Source organism: Lissotriton vulgaris, chromosome 3_1 (genome assembly GCF_964263255.1).
Source record: "Lissotriton vulgaris chromosome 3_1, aLisVul1.2, whole genome shotgun sequence".
Classification (NCBI taxonomy): domain Eukaryota; kingdom Metazoa; phylum Chordata; class Amphibia; order Caudata; family Salamandridae; genus Lissotriton; species Lissotriton vulgaris.
In genome coordinates, this window is record NC_141689.1 from 950,357,019 (window position 1) to 950,373,740 (window position 16,722).

The 16,722-nt window shown below is 47.2% G+C and overlaps 1 protein-coding gene across 2 annotated transcripts in view; it reads right to left on the bottom strand.

Annotated features, from left to right (window-relative positions):
- KIF27 (kinesin family member 27) overlaps positions 1-16,722 on the bottom strand; it is a 479,420-nt gene that overhangs the window by 38,025 nt on the left and 424,673 nt on the right. For both annotated transcript variants that reach the window (XM_086961311.1, XM_086961310.1), the window contains exons 15-16: positions 4,548-4,754; positions 3,286-3,484 (exon numbers count right to left, since the gene is read on the bottom strand). In XM_086961311.1, the coding sequence (XP_086817437.1) occupies positions 3,286-3,484; positions 4,548-4,754 (406 nt within the window). The remainder of the gene's footprint in view (positions 1-3,285; positions 3,485-4,547; positions 4,755-16,722) is intronic.

Genomic DNA, 16,722 nt, shown 5'->3' on the forward strand with positions numbered 1-16,722 from the left:
ATTACTGTGAAGTACTCATATTAAATCAAACCTTTACAAACCACAATATATTATTTACAAATTTACACTTTTCTAATCATAGCCCCCTTTTCCCCATGTACAGTTCCAGTCATATAGTAATCATTTGATTGTATATTCTTTTTACCTTTTACTTTTTACTATTTCCAGTAAAGTACTTTTCACATTTCAAGGGTTTGCTTATTTCTAAACATATTGTCATGTTTTCATAGCCATACTTAAGCCCCACGAATATATATACAATTTTTCACAAATCATAACCGATGTCAAAATCATTATCTACAAATATGTACATATTCAGTCGGTTCTGGATTCTATGGCAATTTCATGTTAGGGTTAGAGGGTTGGCCATTCATATATATATATTATTTTTAAACAATGGTGTCAGGCACACAAATGTGTCATAATTAAAGTACCCTCTTAATTACTGCTGAAGATAGATAATCATATTTTTTCGTATGTAACAAACACTGACAGAATATAAGTGTCATGAGTCTGAAAGACCCCCAGACAAGGTATTTCTAACCAGGTAATAGTGAAACATAGATAAAGAAGGATCCATTGAAATGTCTGACAGACTAAAAATAAGAACAAGGACTGCTAAAATCTAGACCTATCCTTGAATAAAAAGAATGCTCGTTAGAGTGAACTGCAAGTCTCATCTACCATGTAACCCCACAGAAGTGGAAAAGCAGCACAGCATATATAAATAAACTACAAGCTAGAAAAGATGTATCTAAAATCCAATACCAACAGTCTTCCAACAGACATGTAACAAGTATACGGATATACATCTGCCATAAATATCTATATCCACATAACTACAAAACACCTATGCAAACCTGCATATTCATTGCCCAATGAATGTGTATATCAATATAAAGGCCCCATACATGGAAGGACTAGGGAAGAAGACACTCACTGTCTCCTAACCAGACACTGGCAAAAAATATTGCTACATAATCTGAACCATTAGAAAGAGCAGAATTATATCCAAAATATACAACACGAAAACCTGTCTGTACACTATAGAAATACATACTCACAAATAGAAAGGAGTTGGAGCTCCCCAACAGGGCATAATAACAGAACACTGAAAGGAGGGACCGAAAAGAGTTGTCCCTTCAAACGACTATATGGCTTTAGCCCATCAGTAAATTAGATGAGGATCACTGAAAGAAGGAAGGGGAGAAAACCTGCCACCTCGAAAACCGGTAATTGGCAGCACTCCTTTTTAAATTTAAGAGTGATAAGTGTGACATGCTCTCCAAGGGAGGACACTAAACATATATTTCTTGTAAAAGAAAACCAAAAGAAAACCATCAAAATGAAATACAAACAACTTAGGTGTGAGAGACACCAGGAAGCCACACAGATGGAATTACCCTTTATCCTACCGGAGTAGGTTGGTAAACCTGTAGGAATAAAAATACCTTGATGCCATACAATGGAAGGTAATACAAATAAATTTGTCGCAATCTGCAATCATTAAAGAATACACTTCTGAAACAAGAGGAGGAAAAAACACTCCATAAGTAGGGAACTAAAAGCTGTGAACCATCTAAGGAATGCAACTTGTTGAAATAGGGCAAGAATTTATCGAAGAAAAGCGTGATCCAAGAAACAAAAATTTCAATAAAATAACAGGTGAGGTTCTGTACCAACAGAGACCCATGCATATTGAAAGAAATGTCAATAAACCTACTGCAAATGCCCCTACAAGCATGTAACACAGGTAATCAATTTCACATGAGAAAGAAACCATAGATCCAAATATCTTGAGTGAGGATCGCCTCATCAGAGATAACCAAAAAGAAACTACCTACGGGTAGGAAAAAACCTATGTAGGCCTTCAAAGAAAAACAACCTGTCATTGACAGCAAAAATACCCTAAGAAATAAGGCCTGCAAAGGCAGGAACATCACATCTGGTCACATTACACTACAAAAAGCATCCCATAATGTAGTTTAGAGACAAATTACAACCAAGAGGAGCCTTCTGCACAGGAGCACCTCACTTAAAATACAGCAAAAACTGAAAGAAGGGAACAAGGTTGAGGGTCTTAGCCACCACACTGTCTCTAAACCTAAGAAAAGCAGCATCTGCATGGGCACTAAACAAATGAACGCCATCAAACGGCATGCCAATTAAAGCTGACAGGACTGCCTCTGAAAATCCAGTAGAAAGAAGCCAAGATCGCCTTCGTAATGCCATAGAAGACGCCATGGTTCGACCAATCGAATAAATGGTTTCCATTCCACACCTAATGATTAACCTAGCCTCTTGCTGCTCATCCGAACTCAACGGACTCATTTTGTTCTCCGGAAACAATGGCAATAACTGACGCAACAAATCCTATAAGGCATGAGAAAAACGTCCAAGGACGCAAGTTGTGTTAATGGAACATAACGCCCCACTGGTGGAATAGAACGTACGTCTCCCACAGGAGTCTTGCTTTCGGGAATCTTTGTCAATCGGAGTATGTGGACGGCTATTCACTTTGTGGGAAGCTGTAGCGGTCTGAATCAAAAAGCTGTGGTGTGTCGGTTGACAAAGAAGGCAAGCATGATCATCAGAGTCAGGGCGGTGCTTGTGGGCAATAGTACTGTCTACAGGCACATCAGTATCAGGTCTAGCCAATGCCCCCGTGAAATATCATATAATGCCTCACAAAAAGGTACCACTGGCTGAATCCCTGACTGACCTGGATGAAGAACCTCAATTAGGGAATCACTAACAAAAGCAAGAAAACTTAACTACTGAGGAATATAACCTAGTACAATATTTTAGTGGACTAATGTATATGCTGCAGATATCTGGCAAAAAATGAAGATCACAGTTTGAATTTTTGAAAGCTCCACTAAGGTTCCGATACTTTCAAAGTTGATGCTATGAATTCCAGTGAGTAGGCGTCAATATCCCCCATTATTAGTGGGTAAAGACAGTTCATCTGGAATGATGGCTATTACTGCCCCTGTTATTTGAGGTTCAGCAAGGGCATTTTTCCTCACTGTATAGGTACATGGTATCTCTCTCTCCAGTTTTTTATTTCATACAGTAGACACACCTCATTAGCATCTTTTCCTATTGCCGAGGCATTTGCCCATTTTCGAGTTGGTTTAACTTGTAAGAGAATCCTCAACATGACAAGGGAAAAAATTGCCAAAATCATACAACTGTTAAAGTAAAGAGAGTACACAAAGGGAGATATCTGGCAAAAACACATAAAGAAAAGCAATGGAAAGACACATAAAAGGGCATCAGTACCTTTAAAGTGTAGTAGTAATAGCTGCATCTTTTGCTCATGCTCTTTCTGTTGCAGAGTCAAGCGCCTGTCACACTGCATATTAAGACGCTCCAGTGCAGATTCCAGTTCCCGAACTATATTCTCCTGTTCGACCACCCTCATGCTCATCTCTTCAGATCGCAGATGTAACTTGCGCTCAGATTCTCGCAGACCAACCACCTGCCAAGCAAATATGTAATTTTTTAACAAAGCCAAAAATATGATCCCAAAAAATTACATCAACCAAGATCAGGGAAGCAAATACATAGAACAATATTAATATGAATAATGACAAAGCAGAGAATAGGTTTGGGTCTAATGAACATTGCTTTTCTCCTAGAATTTTAATGTCATGAAATAATGTGAGCTGCCACTGTGGGGCTTTTGATATTGTATTTGTGGCATGGTTCCTACCAGGGGTGCTTTCCTTGGCTTGACTTAAACTTCTCAATGTTTCACTGCTATCCCCTGTACAGAAAACAATTGTTTCTAATGTTGCACCCTACACGTTTTCCTGCTTTTCATCTCCAAATTAAGCTAACCACCACTAACATAATACAACTTTAAACAGGAGGAGATACCAATACATATGCATCTGAGAAAAACCTAGGTCCTGATTCCGGGCCAAGTGGCCATAGCGGGCACCAGGCATTTTTACAGTGGGCTGGAAGGGTGAGGGCAGATTTTTGAGTGGTGCGGGCTGTTTTGGTTACTGGGGCTGGTTTTGCAGCAATGAATTACCAGGGCTGGTTTGTGTTCTCAGTCGGGCCCTGGCCGTTTTGGTCTTAAGTTTAACTCAGACCAAAAGTCCTTGGTCTCAGTTAAACTTAAGACCAAAACATAAACTTAACTGAAACAAAAGTCTAACTTTACTACTCGTAAATGCTCTTTGTGAATACAGAAAGTCGTAAAGTTAGACTTTCGTCTCAATTTACCTTTGTGAATCGGGCCCATCATATTTATCTGCAACCATGATATTGACATGAAAAGAAGTTCAGTGCTAGGAGTTTTGTTGGAGAGGGGAGCAGGCAACATAACTGCATGTAACTAAACCTCATATTTGAATCAGTCAAGCACATCTGTTCTTAGCTGCTTGAAAGAACCAAAAAAATGAGCAACTGGAGCATGTATGATGTGCAAATGAATACTTGCCCAAGATTTAAACAGCATCAGACATTGTTTTAACCACATGGGTAGCTTATTCCCTGTAGGTTAGTAGGCAGTTCAATCGCTCCGTACACACCTTGTTGAAGTATCGGATGAGAAGAGATCTTATCTCGGAGGGAGATAAGGAGCTTAGCTTTTCCATGACATTAGCTTCGCTTTGTCTCAGTATTTGGGTGGTGTCATTCATTGAGGGTTGTCGACTACTGATGTTTTCATTCTTGTAATCAATGGCAGCTTCCAGGGCCTCAATCCCCTCTTCCAACTGGAATAAGACATGCTCCTCCTTCATGAAAATAGAAAAAATACAAGTTAAGGCCGGTAGCAGCTTGCTTTCTTAACAAGTGGTGCAGCGGGGGGTTGAGGGGAGGTGTAGGGGTAGGAGGAATATAATGAATACATTAAAAAACACATTTACTGGAAAGGGAAGACCACTCGGTCCCCCCGAACGTATGGATGGGTGCCCCGATCCCCCGGGAAACCATTTTGGGCGGGGGGCGTGGTTCGGCTGGTATGCCCAAAGCGGCGTAGCCGGAGCACGCCCTTCCCGCCCTGAAGGGGTTGTCCTAGACACCCACCCGGAAGACCGCGCCCCGGGGGGCGTACCTGAGGAGGGTCCCCGCCCTCCCGCAGACGGATAAAAGAGCGGGAATCCAAAGAAGCGTCCTCTTGTTCCAGTGCTCTGAAGGCTGCACCACTCGTTGCTCGTGAGCCCTCGACGGAACAAGCGGCAATTTTGAGAACTTGTAATCTTGTTTTTTCTCTTTCAGTTATCGAGAGTTCGAAGGATCTGGGACCTCGTTGATCGACTTGAGCGGAGTAAACGAAGCTATGGCCGGCAAAAAAGCAGGAAAGAGCTCCGAGCTGGAGAAGGTACTGCGCACCTTGTCGAACCGAATGGCAATCATGGACCGAAAACTCGGTAAAGTTGATTCGATCGGTCGAGGTTTTGGCCGAAGTTAAAAAGCAGTTAGCGGCCCAGAACAACCCCTCAGGCCGCCCTAAGAAGGTAATAGGCCCGGCCTTGCCGGGAGTCGTCCCTGAGGGTAGAGGGAAGCGTATTAATAGGAGGGCGGTTTCCGGGAAGGATCCGGTTCCTGAGGTGCCCCCATCCGCCCCCATCACACCGGCGGACAGCCCGGTACCAAGTCCAGAGATAGGTCTACCAATCCCGGTTGTAATTACCCCTGTTAATGATGATCAGATGCCCCCGGAACTGGCTCTTCAGTTAGCGGCAGTGTTGCCCTGGCTTAAAAAGAAAGCATGGGGGGCAGTGGCTGCGGGGGATCCGGCCGAGGAGGCAGGATTAATAATCGAGCAGTTACGGCAGTCAAGGGAAGCCGGGACGGCGAATGTTCCTTCTATTTCCCCACAGGTGGCGCCAGGAGCAACCACGGTTGGCCGGGAAAAGACAACAGACACGGCGGTTGAACCTGGTAAGAACCCATTGCCAATGGTGGGGGAAAGTTCAGTGCCTTCGCGGCGTGAGAGGGTGGCCCAGCACATCCCAGCGGCCACCAAGGAAATGATATGGGGGGACAAGTATGTGAATATGTTTTCTTTATTGACCGACCATCGTGAGATGGAATACGCAAAGACCCAGAAAGATCTATGGCACCCCAGCGTATGGCGGGCCAAAATGGCGGAATTCAGGGTCAACAAGACCGTAACGAACTGGGTGAAGGCCTTCTCGATATTTACGGCAGTAATGGGGGAACGTAAGCCTGAAGTGTTGCCCGAGCTATCCTGTTACCAGAATAGGATCATGGATTTTCTGAACATGTACGGGGGGAATGAGTGGAAAGGATATGACACGCAATTCCGAAAGTCTAAAGAGTTTGATGTAACTTTGACATGGGACTGCCTCGACACGGTAGCGTGGCACAGGCAGCTCTTGCCTGGATCGGCAGGTACGTCCTCGCCGGGCGGGAGCGGGCCTGGGACAGTTCAGCAAAGGCCAGCACAGCCCTTTCGAGCAAACGCCGGTGGGGAATCACAGCCCAAGACCGGCGGAAATGGGGGCAAGCGCGGTGTCTGTTGGGGCTTCAACAGAGGAAACTGTAACAGACCCCAGGGAACGTGTAGGTTCCGGCATGCTTGTGCGGGCTGTGGGAACTCCTCACACCCGGAGAGTAGCTGTAGATCCAAGAACGGTGGTGCGGGAGGAAAGGGGAGGGTCCAAGCAAGAGTGAGGTGATGCTAGGTAAAGAATCCCCTTCACCCGTTGACATCATGGCTTTGACTCCTTGGTTGAACGAATACCCTGATCATATATCCGCCGGAATGTTGAGGAATGGTTTCTTATATGGCTTCAACATCCCGGCGGGAAATTTCCAGGGGACTCCCTTTTGTAAAAATCAGCTATCCGTCCAACACAACCCTGCAGTGGCAGCCAGAAAAATTACCAAAGAAGTCAGCCTGGGGCGGGTAGCAGGACCCTTCCCATGCCCGCCGGTGGCGGATTTCGTGTGTTCACCTCTGGGAGTGGTCCCGAAGAAAGACCCAGGGGAGTATAGACTCATTCACAACCTGTCGGCCCCGAAGGGCGCTTCGGTGAATGTAGCCATTGATCCGGATATCTGTTCAGTCCGGTACGCATCGTTTGATGATGCTGTGACCCTGCTGAATCGCCTGGGCCCTGGGGCTCTGATGGTGAAATCGGACATCGAATCGGCATTCAGGTTGCTCCCGGTACACCCACGGGACCAGCGCTTGCTAGGATTTACGTTCCAAGGGAAATATTACATGGATAAATGCATGCCCATGGGTTGCTCAATTTCTTGTGCTTATTTTGAGATGTTCAGCTGTTTTTTAAAATGGGCATTCACTAAGGCCACAGGACATGGAGAGGTGATGCACTATTTAGATGACTTCCTGTTCTTGGGGCCGGCAGGCAATGCGAACTGTGCACAGGCACTGCAGGATTTCTGCATTCTCATGCAGGAGTTTGGCGTCCCATTGGCACCAGGTAAGACGGTGGGGCCATCTACTTCACTCGAGTTTCTGGGAATTGAGCTCGACTCAGTGGAGGGATGCTTCCGTTTGCCAATGGAGAAGGTGGCCAAGTTCAGGGCATCCTTAACGCAATGCCTGGGCAAAGAGAAAGTGACCCTGCACCAGTTACAACAAACAGTGGGTCAGCTTAACTTTGCCATGAGAGTAATACCGATGGCTCGCCCATTCTCCCGCTCCATTGCACAAGCTATGGTCAGCCTCAAGGAGGGACACCACCGCACGAGACTGTCGGCAGAGGTTCGCCAGGATATGTGCATTTGGTTGGCATTTCTGGCGGACTTCAACGGTCGAGTAGTGTGGAACAAACCCCCAGCTTCATTGGATGAACTGGGTTTGTGGACCGATTCAGCCGGGAGCCTGGGATTTGGCGCCATCTTTGGTAACCGATGGTCAGCACAAGTATGGCCGATGTGGTGGCACTCCAGTGGCCTAACAGGTAACATTGGGTTCTTGGAGCTGTTCCCCATTTGGGTGGCTCTGTTGGCATGGCCAGACGATTTCAGGGACCGATCAGTAGTGTTTTGGTCGGACAATATGACTGTGGTTGAGTGCATCAATCAGCAAGCGGCCCGCTGCAAGTGGATCTTGAGACTGTTGAAAGAGATTGTGTTACATTGCATGAGATTGAATGTACAGTTCAGGGCAAAACATGTGCCGGGTGTACTGAATAATGCAGCTGATGCACTCTCTCGTTCACACATGCAGGCTTTCAAGGGCTATCTACCCACAGCGGACCTAGTGGCGGCACCGTTCCCCGAAGCACTGTGGCTGATCGGTGCCCCGGATTACAAGACCTCGTGGCAGCCAGCTTAGCGCCCAGGACGAGTAAGGCTTATGAGGGAGCGTTTCGTTCTTACTGCGCCTTTTTGGGCCCGGCAGGGAGACATAGCTGGGGGCAGGAGGAATCCTTCCTGGGGTTCCTAGTAGCACTGCACAGAGAAGGCCGATCAACCGCGACTGCCAACAGACATAGGGCGGCCATATCATTCATGGCACAGCTCCACGGTATAAGGGATCCAACGGGTTCCTTTTTAGTCAGAAAGGCGCTTCGCGGCTGGCAACGCCTGGAGGGTCGCAAACAAGATACGAGGCACCCGATTGGTTTAGAGAGATTGTCTCAGCTTTTAGCAAAGCTGGATGAGACATGCTCCTCCCCTTCTGAAGCAGTTCTGTTCCGGGCAGCTTTCGCCTTGGCATTTCATGGGGCCATGCGGGTAAGCGAACTCGTGGCGAGGAACAAGAAGGATATGGAGGGAGGCCTTTGCAGGGATCACGTGCAAATACGGGGTGATTCGATGCTAATCTCGATAGCTAGGTCCAAGACAGACCAGGATGCTGTGGGGGATAGTGTGGTTGTGCAGCGCTCTCGAGGGTGCCCCACTTGTCCGATAAAGTGTTTAGAGGAATACTTGGCACAGAGGCCGGCGACATGGGGAGGGAGCTTGCTGAGACACAAAGATGGCACCCCTCTGACGAGATTTCAGTTTCAGAGGGTGCTAGCACTGACAATCGCCGAGGCGGGCATGGACCCGTGCGATTTTGGGACCCACTCCTTCAGAATAGGGGCCGCTACTGAGGCTACGGCTCGGGGTCTGGGTGCAGAAGAGGTAAAACAGCTAGGCCGTTGGTCCTCGAACTGTTTCAAAAGGTATGTGTGGATGCACATGTTGTAAAAGACTGATGAAATGCACTCACGCTTGTTGTCTTTTGCTTGAATTACAGTTTCGCGAGCCTGTGACGTGGGGCGGAATCTGGGATCGACCCATCACAGGAGGACCAGCGGTCGAGGATAACCGACTGGAGAGCAAGTGGTATGGGTTGTGGGCCACTCATACGTGAGGCGCGCCGGGGACGTATTCACGGCAGGTGACGCGACTCACGCATCTGGGGAATACGGGTTTAGAGTGTCCTTCCATGGGAAGGGAGGCCTCTGTTTTGACCAATTTCAATCGTTTGTGGAGGGTCTTTTAGGGCGGCAAAGGTCACCGCCATCTATAATCATAGTACACTTGGGGGGCAATGACTTGGTAAGACTGGGAAGACGAGTGTTAGTGGAACACATTTTGTCGGCAGTCAGTTGGTTGGCTAAGAGGCTCCCGGGGTATACAATTGCCTGGTCTCACATGATTCCCAGGAAAGTTTGGCGGGGGGGTTTCTCTGTGTCAGCGTTGAACCACTCGGTTAAGAGGGTCAACGATAAAATTGGGAAACTGTTTCGCTCCGCGCATCTGCATAGCATTCCACATGGGTGTATTCGGGGTGATCACTTTTATTTGAATGATGGGGTTCACCTGTCCAGGGAGGGGAATGATTTACTCATAGGAGACTTCATAGCATGGCTAAGGGGTTTGAGGAGGCATGACCTTTAGGAGGTGTGGGGGGGCCGGATAGTCGGTCAACTATCCAGCATGTGGCGGTAAGGTCATGATCGGTGAGCAGTAATTTCAAGGTCCCTAGGGGGGGCGCCACCCAGAATGGATGGGAGCGCCCGGGGGGAGGCGGCCATTGGCCCCTCCCACGGGTAGGCGGCACCCACTACGGATGGGTCGCCTAGGGGGAGACGGCCATAGGCCCCTCTCAGGGGGGAGACGGCTAGATGCCCCTCCTACGAATTTCCCGGGGGCCGGATATCCGCGACGGCGGAAGAGAGTGTGGGGAAGGGGGGGGGGGAGTCCACGCTGTCCTTCTTACAGATACCTCACACGGGGACTCGGACGACCTTTAAGATGGCGTCGAGCGAGAGGGGGCCCCCACGACAAGGGAAGTTACAGTTGGCTACGAGGGTAAAGTCCTCTGCGCATGCGCCACTCACACCGTGAGGGCGGGAGTTTGGTAGTAGGGATCTGACACCGGTTAAGACCTTGCCGTTGGCCCTTAATGCTAGGATGTACAATTTTAATTTAGAATGTATACATTTTCAGGATGCTCGACTCGGCTAGGAAACCTTTGTATTAGAGAGCTGCTAAGGTTAGCCAAAGAACATGTCTTCATCAAAAATGTAACGAAAGTAAAATTGTACATAATTCATGAAACGTTTTAATTTAATGTTTTAAATTTTGTTTCATATTTTAATAAATACGGCCGGGGGGGTAACTCCCCCCCGCCTTCCAAAAGCTCAAACCAGTGTCTGTCTCCTCCCCTTGGGGAATTGGTGTTGGGAGAGGGTGGCGGGCATCCCAGCCATATGGAAAGGGAAGACCACTCGGTCCCCCGGAACGTATGGATGGGTGCCCCGATCCCCCCGGGAAACCATTTTGGGCGGGGGGCGTGGTTCGGCTGGTATGCCCAAAGCGGCGTAGCCGGAGCACGCCCTTCCCGCCCAGAAGGGGTTGTCCTAGACACCCACCCGGAAGACCGCGCCCCGGGGGGCGTACCTGAGGAGGGTCCCCGCCCTCCCGCAGACGGATAAAAGAGCGGGAATCCAAAGAAGCGTCCTCTTGTTCCAGTGCTCTGAAGGCTGCACCACTCGTTGCTCGTGAGCCCTCGACGGAACAAGCGGCAATTTTGACCCACCCACCAGCCCCTATTGCAATGTTTTTGAATAAAGTGATTTGTTGATAATATCAGATTGTATTAAAGAGATGCAGTCAAGTTGTTTCAGCATTGAATAAATGTGTATAGGCCTTTCTTCCTTTGTAGAAAAGTAAAGGAATGTATCAAGTAATGTAATTGTCTTGTGCTTTAGGACCTTTTTCCCTTTGTAGAAATGAAAAGTTGATGAATCATCAAGCTGTTTCACGTTAGGTGAATTTTCTTCCCTTAGTAGGTAAAACAACTGTCGTATTTATTTTTTGGTCAGGCGGTAAGGTCATGATCGGTGAGCAGTAATTTCAAGGTCCCTAGGGGGGGCGCCACCCAGAATGGATAGGAGCGCCCGGGGGGAGGCGGCCATTGGACCCTCCCACGGGTAGGCGGCACCGACTACGGATGGGTCGCATAGGGGGAGACGGCCATAGGCCCCTCCCAGGGGGGAGACAGCTAGATGCCCCTCCTACGAATTTCCCGGGGGCCGGATATCCGCGACGGCGGAAGAGAGTGTGGGGAAGGGGGGGAGTCCACGCTGCCCTTCTTACAGATACCTCACACGGGGACTCGGACGACCTTTAAGACGGCGTCGAGCGAGAGGGGGCCCCCACGACAAGGGAAGTTACAGTTGGCTACGAGGGTAAAGTCCTCTGCGCATGCGCCACTCACACCGTGAGGGCGGGAGTTTGGTAGTAGGGATCTGACACCGGTTAAGACCTTGCCGTTGGCCCTTAATGCGAGGATGTACAATTTTAATTTAGAATGTATACATTTTCAGGATGCTAGACTCGGCTAGGAAACATTTGTATTAGAGAGCTGTTAAGGTTAGCCAAAGAACATGTCTTCATCAAAAATGTAACGAAAGTAAAATTGTACATAATTCATGAAACGTTTTAATTTAATGTTTTAAATTTTGTTTCATATTTTAATAAATACGGCCGGGGGGGTAACTCCCCACCGCCTTCCAAAAGCTCAAACCAGTGTCTGTCTCCTCCCCTTGGGGAATTGGTGTTGGGAGGGGGTGGCGGGCATCCCGGCCATACTGCTGCTGCGCTGCTGGCCGCCGTCTCGGGTTTTTCTCCTCGGGGTCCCTGCACACTGCGCAGGCTCCTAGACGCCAATCAAGGTGCTGCTCTCATCAGAGCAGCGCCTTGATTGGCCTGAGCGGGGTTGTTTAACGCTTGCTCGGTGCCTAGAGGCCTGTGCCTCTACTCCGCCCAGACTTGGCTGCCTGCAGCAGAAAGAAAAATAAAATGATAATAAAATGGTTTTATTATCATTTTATTTTTCCCGTTTCTGTCTGCTGCATGGCACTCAAGCAGGGGGCGATGCTCCTCCCCCATAGCGGAGGAGCCGCCACTGGTTAAGGCTAACAAAGAAAATGTGACTCATATCATATCCATTACATTTACATAAGAGACTTTTCTCCTGAACTAACTCACCTTAGTAACTAATGAAACTTTTCTGTTAAGTTAAAAAAAAATTGAATAAGGCCTGATTTAGACTTTGGAAGAGAGGGAACTCGGTCACAACGGCGACAGAGCACACGCCCCACCAGTGCTTTAAATGGAAAAAAGTGCAGGTACAATACCAAATTTCAGATGTGAAGTGAACAAGAAAGAATCCCAGCAATTTTACCAGACAATAAATATGGTTCAATCCCTAAGTTCAGACACACACAAAGTGAATATCTAGGCTTGATGGGGCTGCCAGTGCTAACTAAAACATTCAGAAAGCAATCAAACTACCAATAATGGTGCTAGTAGTTGAGTCACCAAATTCCTAAATCAAATTAATGCTAACATCCCAATGAATACTTACCATCATATTTATCTTTGTTGCCTATCTTTTTGGACAGAGTTAAAAAAAAAAGTTATAAGTTGACTGTCAGACTCTGCTTTGTTCACTTTCTGCTGCCAACCGTTAGCCCCAATTTATGGGATCAGGAAATCGTTTTTTTTCTTTTCCCAGCACTCATTATGGACTTTCTTGATTAATAAAACTGGTGTTGGCCTCACAAGTGCTCATTTTAAAAATATACTTGACTCCACTAGGGTAAGCCTGCTGCATCATTTGCTCACAAAGCTGAAGATTTTTTTGTTAAAGAAATTGACATAAACGTTCAACAATCCCTCGACTGTCAATACAAATTTTTCAAGTCAATACAATTTCCTTGCCATGAAAAGAAAAATGCACTATCTGCCCTCAAGCTTCGAGCTGTATGTAGTCTGAAGTGCTGGTGCAAACATCTCATTTCTATTCTACGCTACTGAGGAAATTACTCCTGCCGAATACATAAAGACAATAGCTTGGCTGGTCGGGAAATGGAAGAGACGGACTGTTAAAAACTCATGTGTTCTCACTCTTACATGTCAAAATACAGCCTCCATCTTTCATACACACGCACAAACACAGCCTGTTATGCGTTTAAATTCCCCTTTCATACTCTTTCAAACACATTCTGTGTCATTTGCACACACAATCCTCACACTAATGCTTTTCATTCTCAGTCATACTCACACACACACTTTTTTTTGCTTTGACTATGTCTCACACCTGCTCTTTTTCACTGGAAACACATTCTTCAAGGCGTGCTGCAGTGTTCTCTCATTACAAGGTTAAGCGGCTCCAAAAGCAATCTTATCTGGTCCGAACCACTCTTGTCCTCAGATTAGATTGCTGCTACAAAACTGTCAAAAGGTTCCCAGACATTCTGGCATTAAACAGAAGGCCAGTAGACTGTGGAGCATTCCAAGGCCCACGGAGACGACCCAAGGGGCCATCTCATCATCTCTAATGTACAATCTTGAGTTCACCAATGCCATTGGCAAGTAAGAGCAGCCCATCGCCTTCACAGTGAGTGGAGAAATGTCCAAGATGTTACAGGTTTGTGAGTACATGAAGTAGCAATATAGATGAAATCTTTGGCATTTGATTGGTGCTGGTTCCTTACTCTGTAACTCAGCGATTGTGAGTGTTCCCCCTCCCTGTATCCTCCCATACTCTGGTATAGTGTAGGAACCACCATCTCCTACAGTAGGTGCTTAGGGCACTTAAAATTTGGATTCCTATCGTGTTAACATAGTTACTGTAAGGATCTGTGCTAACGAGCAGGGCCGGCCTTTAGCATGTGCAAGCAGAGCCTATGCCCAGGGCGCATACCTTTAAATGGCACAAAAGCTGCCTGCAGCAGGCTTCTTCTGGCGTGACTCCAAAGAAAAGTACATTTAAACATGGTCACTGGAGGTTGTTGGTGACCGTGACTGCATTTTGACTGCTTTAATTCGCTGACTCCCCATTCTCTTGTCCCCGCACCTTCCCCCACCTCTTCCATTGTTTTCTACACACAGAGTGTTAAAAGGATGAATGAGAAGGGAAGCTAAAGTTGGTTTCGCCCAGGGCACTGTGAGCAAAGGGCTCTGCTAAGGAGAGATCTCTCTCTACATCGATTTTCTCTCTCCTTCGTCCTCTCCAGAGCTCTGAAGTTTCTCAGGTTCTACTCACCCGGTCAATGCTACTTATTTACACTTCGTACTTATATTTATGTTATAAAATCAACACTACAACAAATACCAGAATGCCAAGGGAAAACGAAGGCTGGGCAAGCTACTCATGAAAGGATCTGGAAAACTTGGTTGCTCTGCCTCTCTTTCCATATCTTGTTGATAAGATGACGTGGACCTCTTATAGGAAGACCAGTGTAAAATCAGGTACAATAAACACAAAAACATCTGCCATTGTTGGCAGAATTAGTCTGTTCCTGTCTTCTGATTTTAACATTACTGCAATTAAGAAAGTGTGTCACTTCACTAGCTCAGGTCCTTAGTTAAAATGCATTTGCTGCACCAATGAAGAACCCAGTACTTGTTTCTTGCAGTTTAGCAGAAGCTGTCGCCGTTCTTACTCTTCCGGTCTCCTCCGTGGGTTTGATTGAGAGTTCTGGGCCTGTTAGATAAAGTGAGTCTGATAAAGTGCTGCCAGGCACGAGGACAGACTGTGACCAAATGAGGAGACAGGCCTGAACAGCCTACACATTCCGACCCGTAGCATCAACCAGCCAATTGTAAGCGGGTCGAGTAGGTTGGCTCGCACACCAAGAAATATGTCGGAGATACTGTACACTGATAGTGTTAATTACATACATATATAGATGGGCTTTGTCTGAATGCCCGAGTCCCTGCTGCAGTTATCCAGTCAGAAGATGCAAAGTTCAGCCTCAAGTTGGGGAAAGGGGACAGTAAAGTTCAATGGCACCAACCGCAATAGTTTAAATACAAGTTATTGAGTACAACAGTGCTTGCGCAGATGCTGGGCCACAACAAGTACCGGTACACTCCTTGTCAGAGGAGAAGTTCCAGTACTCAAGAGGAGAAAATTAAAAGTACTCAGTATCGTGAGCATCGGCCCATTTAAAGTACTGCTCTCCACCAAACTTAAGAGATCTGCCCTCCTCATTTAGATTTGGGTGGACCTTTAGTATGTCAGCGATGGAGACTACTCCCCCACCCTCATTGACATACTCCTCCGACAGCCCGAAGGAGTAAGGGTCGTCGCACATTTGGCTTTTTGACTGCCAGCCCAATTTAGAGTGGGCAGTCAAATGGACTGTTTTGACTGTCAGTCACCACTACATATAATCTGACAGTAAGAGGCAGTGAAAACTGCATAATGACCCTCACACCGTGGGAGAAAAATCTCATGGTGTCGGGGGTCATTAGTTTCTCTATTTTCTCGTTTTTGGATATTGAAAAAAAAACAAAAAACATTTTAAACGTTTAACGGACGGAAGCATCATGTTGACGGATCTATACATCAAACTTCTAATACAGCCGGCCGCCATCTTGGAGGTAGGCAGGTCAGCGCTCTAGTCGCTGGCTGCCTCCTACCCTCCTCCACCGCCTATAAATGTGCATCACCACTAGACGGCACAGCGGGCTGGCGCAGCGGGCGCGCCGGAAGCGCGCCAAAGTCGCGCCAAAGTCCAGCCCGTCTGCACCCGTCCGCCCTGGGCCCGTGCTGAGTGCCAGTACCCCTGTCCCTACATCTAGATTGGTCTATGCGCCGTTATCTCTCACTGCACTTCGGTCACCAGCTAGTGAGTGCTGTTACATATATGATCCATGTACTCATTCTAATGCACCTTACCACCTAAGCTGTTCACACTGCACCTTTAGGACTTCGATTGTTAACACCAAGATTAAGGTTCTGACTAATCCGTCCCCTCCCATCGCCACTTTTCTTTTAGCACTTATCAATGCTCTTTCTATGTGCAGACACAGGCAAGAAATTGCAGATCTAATAATAGATTCTCACTTGGACGTGCTGTTCCTAACGGAAACCTGGACGGATGGTGCTTCGGGCCCGGACCTAGTCATAGCAGTCCCCAGCGGGTTCACGATACACAGGCAGGACAGAATAGGCCAGAGGGGAGGTGGGGTTGCCATTATCGTCAGAGACAATTTCCCTATCAGGACTACACCGATACCATCTACCTCCTGTGAAGCCATAATGTTCAGTATTAAGCTCACTCCCCTTTTCAACCTCAAAGGCGTACTGATATACCGCCCACCAGGAGCACGTGCCCCCTTTTTACTTAGCCTGGGGTCGATACTGGAATCTATAGCGCTTGAAGACCACTTCATGGTGTTAGGGGATTTCAATTTCCACCTCGAATTAGGCAGTGACGTTGATACAGCTTGTCTCTCTTCGGACAT